At 44.4% G+C, this 21144-nt stretch overlaps 1 protein-coding gene across 4 annotated transcripts in view; it reads right to left on the bottom strand.

Moving 5' to 3' along the window:
* Positions 1-8638: 8638 nt before the first annotated feature.
* csnk1g2a (casein kinase 1, gamma 2a) overlaps positions 8639-21144 on the bottom strand; it is a 73619-nt gene continuing 61113 nt past the window's right edge. For all 4 annotated transcript variants that reach the window (XM_041895460.2, XM_041895461.2, XM_041895463.2 and 1 more), the window contains 2 exons: positions 12998-13104; positions 8639-8909 (listed from right to left, as the gene is read on the bottom strand). In XM_041895460.2, the coding sequence (XP_041751394.1) occupies positions 8858-8909; positions 12998-13104 (159 nt within the window). In that variant the 3' untranslated portion in view covers positions 8639-8857. The remainder of the gene's footprint in view (positions 8910-12997; positions 13105-21144) is intronic.

Below are 21144 nucleotides of genomic sequence, written 5' to 3'. Positions count from 1 at the left end.
GCTAAATGGCATATTATTATTATTATTATTTGTAGAAATGATCCCAGATCTGGCTTTATGTGGTCCTCTGTAGCTCAACTGCATATAATTATTGCATTATTATTATTATTATTATTATTATTATTATGTAGAAATGATCCCAGATCTGGCTTTATGTGGTCCTCTGTAGCTCAACTGCTAAATGGCATATTATTATTATTATTATTATTATTGTAGAAATGATCCCAGATCTGGCTTTATGTGGTCCTCTGTAGCTCAACTGCTAAATGGCATATTATTATTATTATTATTATTGTAGAAATGATCCCAGATCTGGCTTTATGTGGTCCTCTGTAGCTCAACTGCTAAATGGCATATTATTATTATTATTATTATTATAGTAGAAATGATCCCAGATCTGGCTTTATGTGGTCCTCTGTAGCTCAACTGCTAAATGGCATATTATTATTATCATTATTATGTAGAAATGATCCTAGATCTGGCTTTATGTGGTCCTCTGTAGCTCAACTGCTAAATATCATTTTATTATTATTATTATTATTATTATTATTATTATGTAGAAATGATCCCAGATCTGGCTTTATGTGGTCCTCTGTAGCTCAACTGCTAAATGGCATATTATTATTATTATTATTTGTAGAAATGATCCCAGATCTGGCTTTATGTGGTCCTCTGTAGCTCAACTGCTAAATGGCATATTATTATTATTATTATTATTATGTAGAAATGATCCCAGATCTGGCTTTATGTGGTCCTCTGTAGCTCAACTGCTAAATGGCATATTATTATTATTATTATTATTATTTTATTTTAGTAGAAATGATCCCAGATCTGGCTTTATGTGGTCCTCTGTAGCTCAACTGCTAAATGGCATATTATTATTATTATTATTATGTAGAAATGATCCCAGATCTGGCTTTATGTGGTCCTCTGTAGCTCAACTGCTAAATGGCATATTATTATTATTATTATTATTTTATGTAGAAATGATCCCAGATCTGGCTTTATGTGGTCCTCTGTAGCTCAACTGCTAAATGGCATATTATTATTTTATTATTATGTAGAAATGATCCCAGATCTGGCTTTATGTGGTCCTCTGTAGCTCAACTGCTAAATGGCATATTATTATTATTATTATTATTTGTAGAAATGATCCCAGATCTGGCTTTATGTGGTCCTCTGTAGCTCAACTGCTAAATGGCTTATTATTATTATTATTATTATTATGTAGAAATGATCCCAGATCTGGCTTTATGTGGTCCTCTGTAGCTCAACTGCTAAATGGCATATTATTATTATTATTATTATTGTAGAAATGATCCCAGATCTGGCTTTATGTGGTCCTCTGTAGCTCAACTGCTAAATGGCATATTATTATTATTATTATTATTATTGTAGAAATGATCCCAGATCTGGCTTTATGTGGTCCTCTGTAGCTCAACTGCTAAATGGCATATTATTATTATTATTATTATTATGTAGAAATGATCCCAGATCTGGCTTTATGTGGTCCTCTGTAGCTCAACTGCTAAATGGCATATTATTATTATTATTATTATTATGTAGAAATGATCCCAGATCTGGCTTTATGTGGTCCTCTGTAGCTCAACTGCTAAATGGCATATTATTATTATTATTATTATTATTATGTAGAAATGATCCCAGATCTGGCTTTATGTGGTCCTCTGTAGCTCAACTGCTAAATGGCATATTATTATTATTATTATTATTTGTAGAAATGATCCCAGATCTGGCTTTATGTGGTCCTCTGTAGCTCAACTGCTAAATGGCATATTATTATTATTATTATTATTTGTAGAAATGATCCCAGATCTGGCTTTATGTGGTCCTCTGTAGCTCAACTGCTAAATGGCATATTATATATTTATTATTATTATTATGTAGAAATGATCCCAGATCTGGCTTTATGTGGTCCTCTGTAGCTCAACTGCTAAATGGCATATTATTATTATTATTATTATTATTATGTAGAAATGATCCCAGATCTGGCTTTATGTGGTCCTCTGTAGCTCAACTGCTAAATGGCATATTATTATTATTATTATTATTATTATTGTAGAAATGATCCCAGATCTGGCTTTATGTGGTCCTCTGTAGCTCAACTGCTAAATGGCATATTATTATTATTATTATTATTATGTAGAAATGATCCCAGATCTGGCTTTATGTGGTCCTCTGTAGCTCAACTGCTAAATGGCATATTATTATTATTATTATTATGTAGAAATGATCCCAGATCTGGCTTTATGTGGTCCTCTGTAGCTCAACTGCTAAATGGCATTATTATTATTATTATTATTATGTAGAAATGATCGCAGATCTGGCTTTATGTGGTCCTCTGTAGCTCAACTGCTAAATGGCATATTATTATTATTATTATTATTATTGTAGAAATGATCCCAGATCTGGCTTTATGTGGTCCTCTGTAGCTCAACTGCTAAATGGCATATTATTATTATTATTATTATTATGTAGAAATGATCCCAGATCTGGCTTTATGTGGTCCTCTGTAGCTCAACTGCTAAATGGCATATTATTATTATTATTTATTATGTAGAAATGATCCCAGATCTGGCTTTATGTGGTCCTCTGTAGCTCAACTGCTAAATGGCATATTATTATTATTATTATTATGTAGAAATGATCCCAGATCTGGCTTTATGTGGTCCTCTGTAGCTCAACTGCTAAATGGCATATTATTATTATTATTATTATTATTATTATTATTATTATTATGTAGAAATGATCCCAGATCTGGCTTTATGTGGTCCTCTGTAGCTCAACTGCTAAATGGCATATTATTATTATTATTATGTAGAAATGATCCCAGATCTGGCTTTATGTGGTCCTCTGTAGCTCAACTGCTAAATGGCATTATTATTATTATTATTATTATGTAGAAATGATCCCAGATCTGGCTTTATGTGGTCCTCTGTAGCTCAACTGCTAAATGGCATATTATTATTATTATTATTATTATGTAGAAATGATCCCAGATCTGGCTTTATGTGGTCCTCTGTAGCTCAACTGCTAAATGGCATATTATTATTATTATTATTATTATGTAGAAATGATCCCAGATCTGGCTTTATGTGGTCCTCTGTAGCTCAACTGCTAAATGGCATATTATTATTATTATTATTATTATTTAGAAATGATCCCAGATCTGGCTTTATGTGGTCCTCTGTAGCTCAACTGCTAAATGGCATATTATTATTATTATTATTATTATTATGTAGAAATGATCCCAGATCTGGCTTTATGTGGTCCTCTGTAGCTCAACTGCTAAATGGCATATTATTATTATTATTATTATTATTATTATGTAGAAATGATCCCAGATCTGGCTTTATGTGGTCCTCTGTAGCTCAACTGCTAAATGGCATATTATTATTATTATTATTATTATTAGTAGAAATGATCCCAGATCTGGCTTTATGTGGTCCTCTGTAGCTCAACTGCTAAATGGCATATTATTATTATTATTATTATTATGTAGAAATGATCCCAGATCTGGCTTTATGTGGTCCTCTGTAGCTCAACTGCTAAATGGCATATTATTATTATTATTATTATGTAGAAATGATCCCAGATCTGGCTTTATGTGGTCCTCTGTAGCTCAACTGCTAAATGGCATATTATTATTATTATTATTATTATGTAGAAATGATCCCAGATCTGGCTTTATGTGGTCCTCTGTAGCTCAACTGCTAAATGGCATATTATTATTATTATTATTATTATTATTATTATTATGTAGAAATGATCCCAGATCTGGCTTTATGTGGTCCTCTGTAGCTCAACTGCTAAATGGCATATTATTATTATTATTATGTAGAAATGATCCCAGATCTGGCTTTATGTGGTCCTCTGTAGCTCAACTGCTAAATGGCATATTATTATTATTATTATTATATGTAGAAATGATCCCAGATCTGGCTTTATGTGGTCCTCTGTAGCTCAACTGCTAAATGGCATATTATTATTATTATTATTATTTATGTAGAAATGATCCCAGATCTGGCTTTATGTGGTCCTCTGTAGCTCAACTGCTAAATGGCATATTATTATTATTATTATTATTATGTAGAAATGATCCCAGATCTGGCTTTATGTGGTCCTCTGTAGCTCAACTGCTAAATGGCATATTATTATTATTATTATTATTATTGTAGAAATGATCCCAGATCTGGCTTTATGTGGTCCTCTGTAGCTCAACTGCTAAATGGCATATTATTATTATTATTATTATATGTAGAAATGATCCCAGATCTGGCTTTATGTGGTCCTCTGTAGCTCAACTGCTAAATGGCATATTATTATTATTATTATTATTGTAGAAATGATCCCAGATCTGGCTTTATGTGGTCCTCTGTAGCTCAACTGCTAAATGGCATATTATTATTATTATTATTATGTAGAAATGATCCCAGATCTGGCTTTATGTGGTCCTCTGTAGCTCAACTGCTAAATGGCATATTATTATTATTATTATTATTTGTAGAAATGATCCCAGATCTGGCTTTATGTGGTCCTCTGTAGCTCAACTGCTAAATGGCATATTATTATTATTATTATTATGTAGAAATGATCCCAGATCTGGCTTTATGTGGTCCTCTGTAGCTCAACTGCTAAATGGCATATTATTATTATTATTATTATTATTATGTAGAAATGATCCCAGATCTGGCTTTATGTGGTCCTCTGTAGCTCAACTGCTAAATGGCATATTATTATTATTATTATAAGTAGAAATGATCCCAGATCTGGCTTTATGTGGTCCTCTGTAGCTCAACTGCTAAATGGCATATTATTATTATTATTATTATTATTTTAGTAGAAATGATCCCAGATCTGGCTTTATGTGGTCCTCTGTAGCTCAACTGCTAAATGGCATATTATTATTATTATTATTATGTAGAAATGATCCCAGATCTGGCTTTATGTGGTCCTCTGTAGCTCAACTGCTAAATGGCATATTATTATTATTATTATTATTATTAGTAGAAATGATCCCAGATCTGGCTTTATGTGGTCCTCTGTAGCTCAACTGCTAAATGGCATATTATTATTATTATTATTATTATGTAGAAATGATCCCAGATCTGGCTTTATGTGGTCCTCTGTAGCTCAACTGCTAAATGGCATAAATTATTATTATTATTATTATTATTATGTAGAAATGATCCCAGATCTGGCTTTATGTGGTCCTCTGTAGCTCAACTGCTAAATGGCATATTATTATTATTATTATTATGTAGAAATGATCCCAGATCTGGCTTTATGTGGTCCTCTGTAGCTCAACTGCTAAATGGCATATTATTATTATTATTATTATTATTATGTAGAAATGATCCCAGATCTGGCTTTATGTGGTCCTCTGTAGCTCAACTGCTAAATGGCATATTATTATTATTATTATTATTATTTGTAGAAATGATCCCAGATCTGGCTTTATGTGGTCCTCTGTAGCTCAACTGCTAAATGGCATATTATTATTATTATTATTATTATGTAGAAATGATCCCAGATCTGGCTTTATGTGGTCCTCTGTAGCTCAACTGCTAAATGGCATATTATTATTATTATTATGTAGAAATGATCCCAGATCTGGCTTTATGTGGTCCTCTGTAGCTCAACTGCTAAATGGCATATTATTATTATTATTATTATGTAGAAATGATCCCAGATCTGGCTTTATGTGGTCCTCTGTAGCTCAACTGCTAAATGGCATATTATTATTATTATTATGTAGAAATGATCCCAGATCTGGCTTTATTTGTCCATGTTCAACTTTAATCCCAGAATTCCATGTTCTTTTTTTTTTTTCTTCTCCAAAAGTGCAATTTTAAAGAGATGAAATATTAGTTTATCTTCCTCCTCCACAGTACCTGAGAAGCCACTGTCCGTCACCAACGTCACCACCCACCCACAGGAAGGAAGAAAACTAACTGCTCTTTTCAAAATAACTTTCCTGAAGATGCTATAAGAACAATATGGAAGTAAAACTGTTCAACTCAGAGTTGGTTTCAAAACTTCATTATAAAATACAAAAGGAAAAAATCAGTGTTTTATTCTTCCATGTTTTCTGATTCTGGTGAACGTGCATTTCAGTATTTATTTCCTGTCTGTGACACACTGTTATTCTGGAGTTGTCAACATCAGAAATGACTTTGTAAATGGAGCATGTATCACTCTTCATGTTGTGTTACAGTGGTCTGTTTCTCTGTCCTCCAGTTCAGCACGTTAATAAGGAATACAACCAGTTCCCAACAGTCTTTGTCCTTTAATAATTTCTTATTTATGTATCTCAGGTCTTTTCTGGCTCTCTCCATCCATCCATCCATCCATCCATCCATCCATCCATCCATCCATCCATCCAGCCGTCCGTCCGTTATGGGGGTCATCTTTTCACCCATCCATCCATCCATCCATCCATCCATCCATCCATCCATCCATCTTCATAGAAATATAAACATTTATTCCTTCTGATCCTCTCAGGTAAAAACACACAGTCATGGTTCTGGCCGGTCCGGTCCGGTCCGCCCGCTCGCACAAGGCAGGTCATCACAGCAGGCGTCGGTCTGTGTTGTAGTACTGCAGGAGGGTCAACAGGGGGCGCTCAAACTGTACGCAGAGAGAGACAGGAGGGTGTAGAGAGCTCAGCTCAGTACTGCTTTCCTCACTCCGTCAGTCAGTGCCAACAGTTCCCTAGGCTGTTCCTCTCCTCCTCACTAGTCTCTCTGGAGGCCTGTCCTCTTCACTAGTGTCTCTGGAGGCCTGTCCTCTTCACTAGTGTCTCTGGAGGCCTGTCCTCTTCACTAGTGTCTCTGGAGGCCTGTCCTCTTCACTAGTGTCTCTGGAGGCCTGTCCTCTTCACTAGTCTCTCTGGAGGCCTGTCCTCTTCACTAGTCTCTCTGGAGGCCTGTCCTCTTCACTAGTGTCTCTGGAGGCCTGTCCTCTTCACTAGTGTCTCTGGAGGCCTGTCCTCTTCACTAGTGTCTCTGGAGGCCTGTCTTCTTCACTAGTGTCTCTGGAGGCCTGTCCTCTTCACTAGTGTCTCTGGAGGCCTGTCCTCTTCACTAGTGTCTCTGGAGGCCTGTCCTCTTCACTAGTCTCTCTGGAGGCCTGTCCTCCTCACTAGTCTCTCTGGAGGCCTGTCCTCCTCACTGGAAGCCTGTCCTCTTCACTAGTGTCTCTCTGGAGGCCTGTCCTCTTCACTAGTCTCTCTGGAGGCCTGTCCCTTCACTAGTCTCTCTGGAGGCCTGTCCTCTCTACTAGTCTCTCTGGAGGCCTGTCCCTCTCTACTAGTGTCTCAGGCCTGTCCTCCTCACTAGGAAGTCTGTCCTCTTCACTAGTGTCTCTGGAGGCCTGTCCTCTTCACTCAGTCTCTCTGGGAGGCCTGTCCCTCACTAGTGTCTCAGGCTGTCTCTTACTAGTGTCTCTGAGCCTGTCCTCACTCAGTGTTCCTGGGAGGCCTGTCCCTCTTCACTAGTGTCTCTGGAGGCCTGGTCCTCCTCACTCGTGTCTCTGGGAGGCCCGTCCTCTTCACTAGTGTCTCTGGGAGGCCTGTCCCTCACTGGAAGCCTGTCCTCTTTACTCAGTGTTCTGGAGGCCGGTCCCTCACTAGTGTCTCTGGAAGGCCTGTCCTCTTCACTAGTGTCTTGAGGCCTGTCCTCTTCACTAGTGTCTCTGGAGGCCTGTCCCCTTCACTAGTGTCTCTGGAGGCCTGTCCTCTTCACTAGTGTCTCTGGAGGCCTGTCCTCACTGGAAGCCTGTCCTCTTCACTAGTGTCTCTGGAGGCCTGTCCTCTTCACTAGTGTCTCTGGAGGCCTGTCCTCTTCACTAGTGTCTCTGGAGGCCTGTCCCCTTCACTAGTGTCTCTGGAGGCCTGTCCTCCTCACTAGTGTCTCTGGAGGCCTGTCCTCTTCACTAGTGTCTCTGGAGGCCTGTCCTCTTCACTAGTGTCTCTGGAGGCCTGTCCTCTTCACTAGTGTCTCTGGAGGCCTGTCCTCTTCACTAGTGTCTCTGGAGGCCTGTCCTCTTCACTAGTGTCTCTGGAGGCCTGTCCTCTTCACTGAGTGTCTCTGAGGCCTGTCCTCTCTCACTAGTGTCTCTGGAGGCCTGTCCTCCCCACTAGTGTCTCGGAGGCCTGTCCTCTTCACTAGTGTCTCCTGGAGGCCTGTCCTCTTCACTAGTGTCTCTGGAGGCCTGTCCTCTCCCTCACTCAGTGTCTCTGGAGGCCTGTCCTCTTCACTAGTGTCTCTGGAGGCCTGTCCTCTTCACTAGTGTCTCTGGAGGCCTGTCCTCCTCACTAGTGTCTCTGGAGGCCTGTCCTCCTCACTAGTGTCTCTGGAGGCCTGTCCTCCTCACTAGTGTCTCTGGAGGCCTGTCCTCCTTACTAGTGTCTTCTGGAGGCCTGTCCTCTCACTCAGTGTCTCGGGAGGCCTGTCTCCTCTCAGTGTTCTCTGGAGGCCTGTCCTCTTCACTAGTGTCTCTGGAGGCCTGTCCTCTTCACTAGTGTCTCTGGAGGCCTGTCCTCCCCACTAGTGTCTCTGAGGCCTGTCCTCTTCACTAGCGTCCCCGGGAGGCCTGTCCTCCCCCACCAGTGTTCTGGAGGCCTGTCCTCTTCACTAGTGTCTCTGGAGGCCTGTCCTCTTCACTAGTGTCTCTGGAGGCCTGTCCCCCTCACTAGTGTCTCTGGAGGCCTGTCCTCTTCACTAGTGTCTCTGGAGGCCTGTCCTCCTCACTAGTGTCTCTGGAGGCCTGTCCTCCTCACTAGTGTCTCTGGAGGCCTGTCCTCCTCACTAGTGTCTCTGGAGGCCTGTCCTCCTCACTAGTGTCTCTGGAGGCCTGTCCTCTTCCTCCTCTTAAAGAAACAGCAGCACCTGAAACAGAACAAAGGAACAACAACAGGATTAGATTCTTTGTCCTCAGACACTGACTATACAAAACATTAAGAACTCCTGCTCTTTCCCTGACAGACTGACCAGGTGAATCCAGGTGAAAGCTATGATCCCTTATTGATGTCACTTGTTAAATCCACTTCAATCAGTGTAGATGAAGGGCAGGAGACAGGTTAAAGAAGGATTTTTTAAGCCTTGAGACAATTGAGACATGGATTGTGTAATGTGTGCCATTCAGAGGGTGAATAGGCAAGACAAAATATTTAAGTGCCTTTGAACGGTGTATGTTAGTAGGTGCCAGGCGCACCGGTTTGTGTCAAGAACTGCAACGCTGCTGGGTTTTTCACGCTCAACAGTTTCCCGTGTGTGTCAGCAATGGTCCCCCACCCAAAGGAGGTCCAGCCAACTTCACACAACTGTGGGAAGCATTGGAGTCAACTTGGGCCAGCATCCCTGTGGAAAGCTTTCGACACCTTGAGAATTATCTGAGGGCAAAAGGGGGTGCAACTCAATATTAGGAAGGTGTTCCAAATGCTTGGTATAACTTAGGGTGCAATTCAACATTAGGAAGGTGTTCCTAATGCTTGGTATAACTCAGGGAATAATTAAATACATTTTCATGCCAAACAAGATAGCCAGCCTGGCTCAGAAACCCAGTATGTGCTTTTTGCCGTGTTTATTCATCGACATTCCAGACTAATATATGGCTCTTAGCCAGGGATGGACATTTTGGGCACTGGCCAGCAATCTGTGCCATGCGATGTTTGAAAAGTCAAAATTTCACTGGCCTTTCGGCTAGTTGGGCACATTTTCACTGAAAAGTAATAAACCTAACTTATTTCCATCCCTACTCTTAGCAAAGTGAGTGTTGGGGAAGAGGGCAGGGGGACGGAGGAAGGGGGGACGGAGGAAGGGGGGATTGGAGGAAGGGGGGACGGAGGAAGGTGGCAGGGGGACGGAGGAAGGGGGACGGAGGAAGGGGGACGGAGGAAGGGGGACCGGGGACGGAGGAAGAGGGATGCGGGGAAGGGCGACGGAGGAAGGAGGACGGAGGAAGGGGGACGGAGGAAGGGGGACGGGGGGGGACGGAGGAAGGGGGACGGAGGAAGAGGGACGGGGACGGAGGAAGGGGGACGGAGGAAGGGGGACGGGGAAGGGGGACGGAGGAAGAGGGACGGGGGAGGAGGAAGGGGGGACCGGGGAAGGGGGACGGAGGAAGGGGGACGGAGGAAGAGGGCGGAGGAAGAGGGACGGGGGACGGAGGAAGGGGGACGGAGGAAGGGGGACGGGGGAAGGGGGACGGAGGAAGAGGGACGGAGGAAGGGGGACGGAGGAAGGGGGACGGGACGGAGGAAGGGGGGACAGAGGAAGGGGGACGGAGGAAGGGGGACGGAGGAAGGGGGAAGGGGGACGGAGGAAGGGGGACGGAGGAAGGGGGCAGGGGGACGGAGGAAGGGGGACGGAGGAAGGAGCAGGAGACGGAGGAAGGGGGACGGAGGAAGGGAGCAGGGAGACGGAGGAAGGGGACCGGGGACGGAGGAAGGGGGAGGAGGAAGGGGACGGAGGAAGGGGGACGGAGCTTGAGGAAGGGGGACGGAGGAAGGGACCGGGACGGAGGAAGGCAGGGGACGGAGGAAGGGGGCAGGGGGACGGAGGAAGGGGGCAGGGGGACGGAGGAAGGGGGACCAGGGAGATGGAGGAAGGGGGCAGGGGGACGGAGGAAGGGGGACGGAGGAAGGGGGACCGGGGACGGAGGAAGGGGGCAGGGGACGGAGAAGGGGGCAGGGGACGGAGGAAGGGGCAGGGGGACGGAGAGAAGGGGGACCAGGGAGACTGGAGGAAGGGGGCAGGGGGACGGAGGAAGGGGGACGGAGGAAGGGGGACCAGGGAGACGGAGGAAGGGGGACCAGGCAGACGGAGGAAGGGGGACCGGGGACGGAGAGGGAGGACCGGGGACGGAGGAAGGGGGAGGAGGAAGGGGACGGAGGAAGGGGGACGGAGGAAGAGGGACGGGGGGAGGGACGGAGGAAGGGGGCAGGGGGAAGGAGGAAGGGGGCAGGGGACGGAGGAAGGGGGCAGGGAGACGGAGGAAGGGGCAGGGAGACGGAGGAAGGGGGCAGGGAGACGGAGGAAGGGGGCAGGGAGACGGAGGAAGGGGGCAGGGAGACGGAGGAAGGGGGAGGAGGAAGGGGGAGAGGAAGGGGGACGGAGGAAGGGGGACGAGGGACGGAGGAAGGCAGGGGGATGGAGGAAGGGGGACCAGGAGACGGAGGAAGGGGAGGACGAGGGAAGGGGACCGGGACGAGGAAGGGGGACCGGGGACGGAGGAAGGGGGCAGGGGGACGGAGGAAGGGGGACGGAGGAAGAGGGGGGGAAGGGACGGAGGAAGGGGAGGGCGGAGGAAGGGGGACGGAGGAAGGGGGACCGGGAGAGGAAGGGGACGGAGGCGGGGGACGAGGAAGGGGGACGGGGAAAGGGAGGGAAGGGGGGACGGAGGACGGAGGAAGAGGGACGGGGACGGAGGAAGGGGACGGAGGAAGAGGGACGGGGACGGAGGAAGGGGGACCGGGACGGAGGAAGGGAGCGGAGGAAGAGGGAGCGGGGACGGAGGAAGGGGGGATGAGGAAGGGGGGAGGAGGAAGGACACGGAGGAAGGGGGACGGAGGAAGGGGGAAGGGGGACGGAGGAAGGGGGACGGGGACGAGGAAGGGGGACGGAGGAAGGGGACCGGGACGGAGGAAGGGGGCGGAGGAAGGGGGACCGGGACGGAGGAAGGGGGCAGGGGGACGGAGGAAGGGGCAGGGGGACGGAGGAAGGGGACCAGGGAGATGGAGGAAGGGGCAGGGACGGAGGAAGGGGACGGGGGACGGAGGAAGGGGACCGGGACGGAGGAAGGGGGACCGGGGACGGAGGAAGGGGGCAGGGGGACGGAGGAAAGGGGGGGGACGAGGAAGGGGGACCAGGGGAGACGGAGGAAGGGGGAGGAGGAAGGGGACCAGAGGAAGGGGACCAGGGAGACGGAGGAAGGGGGACCAGGGAGACGGAGGAAGGGGGACCAGGGAGACGGAGGAAGGGGGACGGGAGACGAGGAAGGGGGAAAGGAGACCGGGACGGAGGAAGGGGGACCGGGACGGAGGAAGGGGGAAGGGGGACGAGGAAGGGGGCAGGGGGACGGAGGAAGGGGGACGGAGGAAGGGGGACCGGGGACGGAGGAAGGGGAACAGAGGAAGGGGGACGGAGGAAGGGGGATGGAGGAAGGGGGACGGAGGAAGGGGGACCGGGACGGAGGAAGGGGGACGGAGGAAGGGGGCAGGGGGACGGAGGAAGGGGGACGGAGGGAAGGGGACCGGGGACGGAGGAAGGGGGCAGGGAGACGGAGGAAGGGGGACCGGGACGGAGGAAGGGGGACGGGGAAGGGGGACAAGGTGGCAGGGGGATGGAGGAAGGGGGACCAGGGAGACGGAGGAAGGGGGACCAGGGACGGAGGAAGGGGGACCAGGGACGGAGGAAGGGGGACCGGGGACGGAGGAAGGGGGACCGGGGACGGAGGAAGGGGGCAGGGGACGGAGGAAGGGGGCAGGGGGACGGAGGAAGGGGCAGGGGGGACGGAGGAAGGGGGGACGAGAAGGGGGACGGACGGAGGAAGGGGGACGGAGGAAGGGGACGAGGAAGGGGGACGGAGGAAGGGGGACGGAGGAAGGAGAGGAAGGGGAGGCAGGGGGACGGAGGAAGGGGGACGGAGGAAGGGAGCAGGGAGACGGAGGAAGGGGGACGGAGGAAGGAGCAGGGAGACGGAGGAAGGGGGACCGGGGACGGAGGAAGGGGGACGGAGGAAGGGGACGGAGGAAGGGGGACGGAGGAAGGGGACCGGGAGGAGGAAGGGGGACGAGGAAGGGGGACCGGGGAAGGGGGACGGAGGAAGGGGGACGGAGGAAGGGGGACCGGGGACGGAGGAAGGGGGACCGGGGACGGAGGAAGAGGGACGGAGGAAGGGGGACGGAGGAAGGGGGACGACGGAGGAAGGGGGGGCAGGGGGACGGAGGAAGGGGGCAGGGGGGTGTCCATCTTACTTTGTGTCGTCGGCCACCTCCACCTCGGCCGGGGCGGTGATGGGGGCGTTGGAGTGGCCCGCCGTTGGATCGTCTGTATTCAGCTCCCCATTGGTTGAACTCATCACCTGCAGGGGAGCATCATGGGAAGTTAGACGAGTGATGAGACCACCAGAAAATGGTGGCTTACTGTGGTCCAATATATGTTGTCACTAACATGTCTAAAATAAACTACATGACCAAAAGTATGTGGACACCTGCTCGTCCAACATCTCAATCCAACAACATGGGCATTAATATGGAGTTGGTCCCCCCTTTGCTGCTATAACAGCCTCCACTCTTCTGGGAAGGCTTTCCACTAGATGTTGGAACATTGCTGCGGGGACTTGCTTCCATTCAGCCACAAGAGCATTAGTGAGGTCGGGCACTGATGTTGGGCGATTAGACCTGGCTCACAGTCTGCGTTCCAATTCATCCCAAAGGTGTTCGATGGGGTTGAGGTCAGGGCTCTGTGCAGGCCAGTCAAGTTCTTCCACACCGATCTCGACAAACCATTTCTGTATGGACCTCGCTTTGTGCACAGGGGCATTGTCATGCTGAAACAGGAAATGGCCTTCCCCAAACTGTTGCCACAAAGTTGGAAGCACAGAATCGTCTAGAATGTCATTGTATGCTGTAGCGTTAAGATTTCCCTTCACTGGAACTAAGGGGCCTAGCCCGAACCATGAAAAACAGCCCCAGACCATTATTCCTCCTCCACCAAACTTCACAGTTGGTACTATGCATTCGGGCAGGTAGTGTTCTCCTGGCATCCGCCAAACCCAGATTCGTCCGTCGGACTGCCAGATGGTGAAGCGTGATTCATCACTCCAGAGAACGTGTTTCCACTGGTCCAGAGTCCAATGGTGGTGAGCTTTACACCACTCCAGCCGACGCTTGGCATTGCACATGGTGATCTTAGGCTTGTGTGTGGCTGCTCGGCCATGGAAACCCATTTCATGAAGCTCCCGACGAACAGTTCTTATGCTGACGTTGCTCCCAGTTTGGAACTGTGAGTGCTGCAACTGAAGACAGACGATTTTTACACGCTTCAGCACTCGGCGGTCCCGTTCTGTGAGCTTGTGTGGCCTACCACTTCGCGGCTGAGCCGTTGTTGCTCCTAGATGTTTCCACTTCACAATAACAGCACTTACAGTTGACCGGGGCAGCTCTAGCAGGGCAGAAATGTGACGAACTGACTTGTTGGAAAGGTGGCATCCTATGACGGTGCCACGTTGAAAGTCACTGAGCTCTTCAGTAAGGCCATTCTACTGCAAATGTTTGTCTATGGAGATTGCATGGCTGTGTGCTCGATTTTATACACCTGTCAGCAACGGGTATGGCTGAAATAGCCGAATCCACTAATTTCAAGGGGTGTCCACATACTGCTGTATATATAGTGTATATATAGTGTATGTATATTGTTTGTCATGTCACTATTATGAAAGAGCTTTTGAAATAAAAAATGGCTAATACAAGCCTCACTTTTTGCAATCACGGATCATTACAAAGGAATACTTGGATCAGGAAAATTGCCCATATCCGTTACGATACTAGTTTTGTCCGACTATTCGGCACAACCGTAGTGCAGACAATAGAACCTCAAAAAGACATGAGGGGAAGCCCAACTAGCCGTCCCACAAATCTCTGTTTTCAAGATATTGGACTTTCAAGAAGCAAAGTATCACTTGCCACATTACCATTATGCTGCAAAACGAATCATATGATGCAAACACTTCCTCATCATGATCATGATGGGGCAAGTGACTTTGCGTCTTGAAAGTCCAATATCTTGAAAACTTGACTGCTGACATGCAAAACATTTTGGGACTATCAACGGTGGACTAATGAATAAAATAGCAAAAAGATAATTTGAGTGGATTTTTCCTTTAAGGAACAAACGCGGGGTTAGGACGTATCGTAACCTTGGAGTAGTCAGAGGCAAACAGTGCATGAAGGATGAACCGAGAGCTCGTGAAGGATGAACCGAGAGCTCGTGAAGGATGAACCGAGAGCTTGTGAAGGATGAACCGAGAGCTCGTGAAGGATGAACCGAGAGCTCGTGAAGGATGAACCGAGAGCTCGTGAAGGATGAACCGAGAGCTCGTGAAGGTGAGCAACTGAGCCGTCTTATAAGACGGTGCGCTCCTAAATAAAGCTCCGATCGTCGTCTCTCCGATCGTCGTCTCTCCGATCTTAGTCCTACATGGCAGCCTGAGATTGCCGTGGTTGGGATATCAGGATGAGAGACAGACCGTTCGCGTTCACTCTGTTCAGAGTGGGGGGGAATCAGGCCCGAGGGAGGCGTAAAGAAGCACGTCTGACCACTAGTGGGCCAGCCTGTCTACGCCTAGAGAGACTTTACATTTTAGTCATTTAGCAGACGCTCTTATCCAGAGCGACTTACAGTTAGTGATGTGGTGTTATTTTATGTATCATGAAGGTAAATGTAGGGAAAGGTCAAAGGTAAAATAATAATATTAGTAATAAGCATGGATATGTTGTAAAAATTGAAAATCTATATGCCTTGGAGGTTTATGGATTGAGAGCCAGTTGAATTGCAGAGCAGAGATAATTATGTGTTTTTCAGAAAACTCCTGCAGCTGGTTTAGGAATGTCAATGACGTGATGGCTGTGGAGATAGAAGAACAATGAAACTAGTGTTTGCATTTCTTTATGCTTATGACCTTATGACCTGACACATGGCCGACATGCACATCATCTCAGGAGCTGGGGAGGATGATGAATGATAAATGTTTTATAATGTGTTATGAAATGATAATGGTGAAACAGAATGAACATGTTTGATATTTTATAATCCAGATATATGTTTAAATAATTAATATAGACATTAAGAATATGATGTGTTATTTTACAGGGGTTTTTAAACGAGGCATGGGGTTCTAGACATCTGGTTTGCATTTACATTAGTTTTTTAAGAAGGGGCTTTTAAGAAGGGGGCCTAAGCAACGCAGCCAATAGAATGATAGAATGAGAGGCTGCATACGGAAAAAACATTCATGACATTTTGGAGTGGATAATGTTAACAGCTGGACGTTGAAAAAAGAGGTGGTGCAGAGTGCAGAACTAAAAAAAGATGGGACTGTATGCATGTTTTTCCATATGTGTCTATATAAAGAGACATCTTAGCCAGAGGGAGTCAGTCTTTGTCTCTTTGGAAAAGGCTCGGGCTTTGTTTTTTTAAATAAAGTCTCCCCAAATTCTTAAATTCACAGGCTCTGATGTCTCGAGAGATATTTTTGAGTTGATTATCTAGTCAAATGTTTCTACAACATAATTGGCAACCACTGATGGGACTTGATAGGGATCAGTGACGGTATACATTTGCAGTTGTGAAACGGCTTTGGACGGACCATACAAACAAAAGCGGCCGCTTTTAAAAAAGGTAAGAAGTTCTTACTAAAATAGTATAACGTTTGTGTGGTCCGATCCGGGACTCGGCAACATCTAAAGAAATACCAAGTAGGTCTCTCCAAATTTAAGAACCAGAAAGTTAGACACACTATGAGCTTTTTGAATTTAAGAATAGGCTACATGTCGCTGCTTGTTTGTCTGAACCGGGTCTGTTCAATTGATTTGATTCATTTGATTCATTTGATTCGTTGATTCATCTTGCTGATTGCTCTGTCTGGGTCATTTCGACATGGGTGGTTGTACGAGCTGGTTGAGGATCAGACAATCAACATGTTTAAGTCCTGCAGATACCGCTTTGGATGTTAATCGTCTTGAGGACTGCATAGGTAGGCAGAAATCCTGGGTAATACCGCTTCTTTTCTGTGTTGAGGAAGTGTAACAGAAAAATTAGGGCAGAATTGACAGGTCGCTTAGGAAAGCGTAGTATAAATAGAAATCTTGTGGATACCGCTTTGGATAGCTATAATTAGCATTCCATTGGCCTGAACAGACAAGATTACCGGATACCGCTCTGATGATAAATTCTTTGTTAGAGGTCTGTACGGGTAAGTAGTGAATCATCCTGTGTTGTGGTGATGTCAATATTATGTAGGGTCTATCAGGTAAAAAAGTTAGGTCATCCTGAGTAGGTGAACGGGTTAAATAGCTACAAGGGCTTCCCAAATTTTGATAAAGTGTTATATATAGAGTAGGTCTGCTCATCTCGTATGGTGAATCGGTTGCTTGTGCGGCTGTGAGTCATTCAACTGTCTGATTCATTTGGGCACAAGTGGCTGCTCATCTGTGTGAGTGAGAATATAATATTAAATCCTGCAAGTAGATAGCCTTTCTGTAAGGAAAGGAAATCTATGAGGTTGTTTGAAGCCTCTGTCTACGATGGAGAAAGGGTGCTCAATCACTTAGGAAAGAGAAGAATAAATGGTGCGTGGGTATTCATTGACCAACTGAGTGTAGAAAATTCACGTTACCAGGAGGGGTAGAATAAATCCTGTTGGAGGAACAAGTCACGTTTATTGGTGTGGTCATATGACGTCTATGCATTGTATTTTGATACATCTGTTAGAGTATGTTTCGGACGATATATTTAGAAACGTTAGAGGTAATGCAGTATTATGATAAATTGACTACGTAAAATAATAAAATTATAGGTGTTGACTTGTTCAAACAAGTAGGTGGATGTGGAAATGGGAGAGAGTACATAGGACATGTGGTAGAATTAAGCATTGTAATAAACTATCTATTATTTCAGAAGCAGATATATAATTCATTTGGTTAGGTTGTTAGATCTGTTTCCAAATCAATGAATGTGGGGTTTGACTTGTTGACTGCTAAGTTGATTACGTTGAGCGTGTGAGAACTGTGTCCTTCAGAACTATTTTCTGATAAAGTGTGGTATGTTCCAGATACTAATACTACTGACCATTATCATTGGAATAAAAGAGGATTAACTTGTAATTTTGATAAAGCATGGATTCTGCATCGCTGAACAGAGTCTAGGTTTTCTAAGTATAGTTTAGCTATTGTTGGGATGTGAATAGATTTTACTAATGCCATGAATTAGTTTCCGGTAAAAAGAGAGTCATACTTGTTTGACTGTATTGAGCTGAAATAGTTATTTAAAGAAAGTTTGAATAGTTGGATGGAAAACATCTATTTGACAAAATTCTAATTGATATTATTTTATTCTATGGTTTGCGTCACCAGTGGTGTATGCGAATATTTGGTGAATTGTAGAATCATAATGTATTTTCATTACGTGAATTAGGGGATGCAAGAGGGTTCTAGATTTGTTGAATAAACAAACGTATATTTTAAACAAAAGTAATGCAATAGGCTACAATTATAACATTATCAGAAAAGGGCACTATACGCTTATCTGTGGCCCGGGTAGCTCAGTTGGTAGAGCACGGTGCTTACAAAGCCAGGGTTGGGTGTTCGATTCCCAAGGGGGGCTAGTATAAGTAAAGGAATGTATGAGCTCACGAATTGAGTGTTGTTTGGAAAAAGAGCATCTGCTAAAATGTTAACGGGTATGGAGAGGAGACTACGTGGTAGTAATTTTTAGTCATTGAATGAGGTTTTGCTAGATTAAACAAATGACAATAGTGGAATATGTCTATAAATAAATTGGATTGTGATAAATTGATTATTTAATATATGATGGTAAACTATAGCAAGTGTATGGTGTTACTTGTAGCTTACATAGCAAGGATAGTTAATTCATTCTGTAATGGCGGAGTGATGGTTTAATTATGTGGCTATGATTTTAGTTGATTACAGGAGAAATAGGATATAGTTTACGACGCATGGAGAAGTGAATGTCTTATATGGTAATAGATCAACTGAACCAAACATGACGTTACTACGGCAATTTAGGATTGTTAATGTTGTTAAGTTGGGGTTTTTAAACTCTATGATAGAGGTAAATGCTGAACGCTGTTTGAAAGGGGTTTATTATTTGGTCTGCTAGGAAAAATGGAAGAATTTCAATTTTTGTCTGTGGATTTTGGACATTGGAGTTTGCTGAAACGTGAGAGCGCTATAATGGACGTTATGGGTTACGTTAGGTGTACGGGGATCCTGTGGTTTGTGGGAGGTCGTGGAAGGTGGAATGTTATTGGCAGGAGATTGCTAGCTAGTTAGCGGTGAAAGCTAGTGTGGTTTTCGTTGGGTGATGTCACTTGCTCTATGAACTGGAAGTAGATGCTTTGTGTGGTACTGGTGGAGCGACGGGTAACGGTACTTTTATGGTGAAAGTTGTCAATGTGTGCAGAGGGTCCCTGGTTCGAATCCAGTAGGGGACAGAAAGCAAATCTTTTACATTGATGTTATTGATGTGAATTACTGGTTTCATTGATAACATTATAGGGAAGATGTCCTACCAATCTATGTCGAATAGGATAACATAGTAATTGAAATAGCATATTGGTGAATTGGATGTTTTATTGATTTATATTTAGGAGAATGAGAATATGTTATTAGATAGTATTGCTTTGTGGAGACGATTAACTAATGAAGAACATATCTCGATAGTTGAATAAGGAACGATATTTGATAATTGATCATTTTATTATGACATTATATAGGTTGTTTAAACAGCAGTGAGTTATGATGATGTTTTATTACTTCAGATAACGATAAATTGTTTATAGTACGTTGAACCTTGGGAGGTAGTTGTTGCTGTTGACTTGATGGATTAAGTAGACATCTTTTTAGGGGTTTTGGATTATGAAACAATAAGTTTATATTTGGGGAAAAAAAACAAACATCAATGCAACAGTTTGCGACGTTTAAATTACTAAAAAGGGGTTATAGGTTTATAGTGGAAGGTGTAGTTAACTTAATAAAATGGGTTATTATATAGTGTCTTCTAAATGGGAGTTTTCTTTTAAGAATTGATGAGAGTCTCCTATAATATTAGGTTAGGGGTAAAGTAGGACACGACGTATCAAACAATTTTAAATGGATGCTGGGGTTAATGATTGTTGATGAGATAGGACTGGGGATATATGTATGATGTTTTGTGTGTAATTGCTATCTTTGGATTGATGATTATATGTTAACGACATGTATACTTTCTCTTCCAGGAACATGGGGATTTCTTTATTGGGAGGTTGAAAAAAGTCTGTAGGCTAGGGTGGAACTAGTTAGTAAAATTAAGTAGTTTTATTTTTAGGTTGTCATAGGGAGCTACAAAAATAAATAAGGCCTGGCCATTTTTGTTTGTTTATTGTTTTACTATATGGTGTTCAAATAACCACAAACAAACTACTTAGTATGAAATGTTAGTTGTATAGGATTTTTATTTCTATTTGTTTTTTTTTGATGGGATGGAAGTGAAATATCTTAAAGGGGCATACACATGTAATTTGGGTTATTTACTGAGGGATAAGTAAATATGTATGATTTATTTTGAAAAGAGCTGTACTAAGGAATTACAACATCTATGAAAGGTTTTGATGGTTGTTAGAAGTAGTATACTATAGGATGAAACAAGTCATTGAATGATTTCAATGACCTCTGAAATCTGTCCTGGCTTTATAGTGTGACCTGATCACCCGCACTATGAATTCTAGAGGCATGCTGAATTAAGGGGTTAGATAAAATAAGGATAATTGTGAAGAAGTTTACAAATTGGAAAAATCCTATATATAAATGAGTCTAAACAGGACAAGGATGTAGTGAGAGAGTTAGTCCTGAATGAGAAGTATTCCTTGAATAGTGTTATGGAATACAGTTAAGTAAAGATATGCTCAAGGGTTGTCCTTTTAAGGTTAATTATTATTTTAGGTTTGATAGGCAATATTGTTTTGTTTTGTTTTTTGTACACATGAATCACGATGTGATGTATGTGTCCAAGGGGGGAAGTTGGGATTACAGAGGTTTTAATGGTTTATTATGGTTTTGTGGGGAAATATGCAAGGTGTATTAAGGATGTGAAAGTAGTAATAATGTGTTATGGGTTAGGTTAAATCATTTTTGTTTTTGTGATAGGAGGCATGGTGTAGAGGTGGACTACAACAAGCTGGAAGCAGTTGTGCTTCATAATCTCAAGGCTTCTCTTGACGGATGAGAGGACATGAGTAGCATACTGTGTCTCACCTAACCTAACAATGTTCTTAAGATTTTCTTTTCATGGGTGAAGATAGCTATGCCCAACTGAGTAGGATAATCTGAGTATTTTCTGTGCCCTG

Source organism: Coregonus clupeaformis, unplaced genomic scaffold (genome assembly GCF_020615455.1).
Source record: "Coregonus clupeaformis isolate EN_2021a unplaced genomic scaffold, ASM2061545v1 scaf0393, whole genome shotgun sequence".
Lineage (NCBI taxonomy): Eukaryota > Metazoa > Chordata > Actinopteri > Salmoniformes > Salmonidae > Coregonus > Coregonus clupeaformis.
This window is presented reverse-complemented; position numbering and strand designations above follow the sequence as displayed.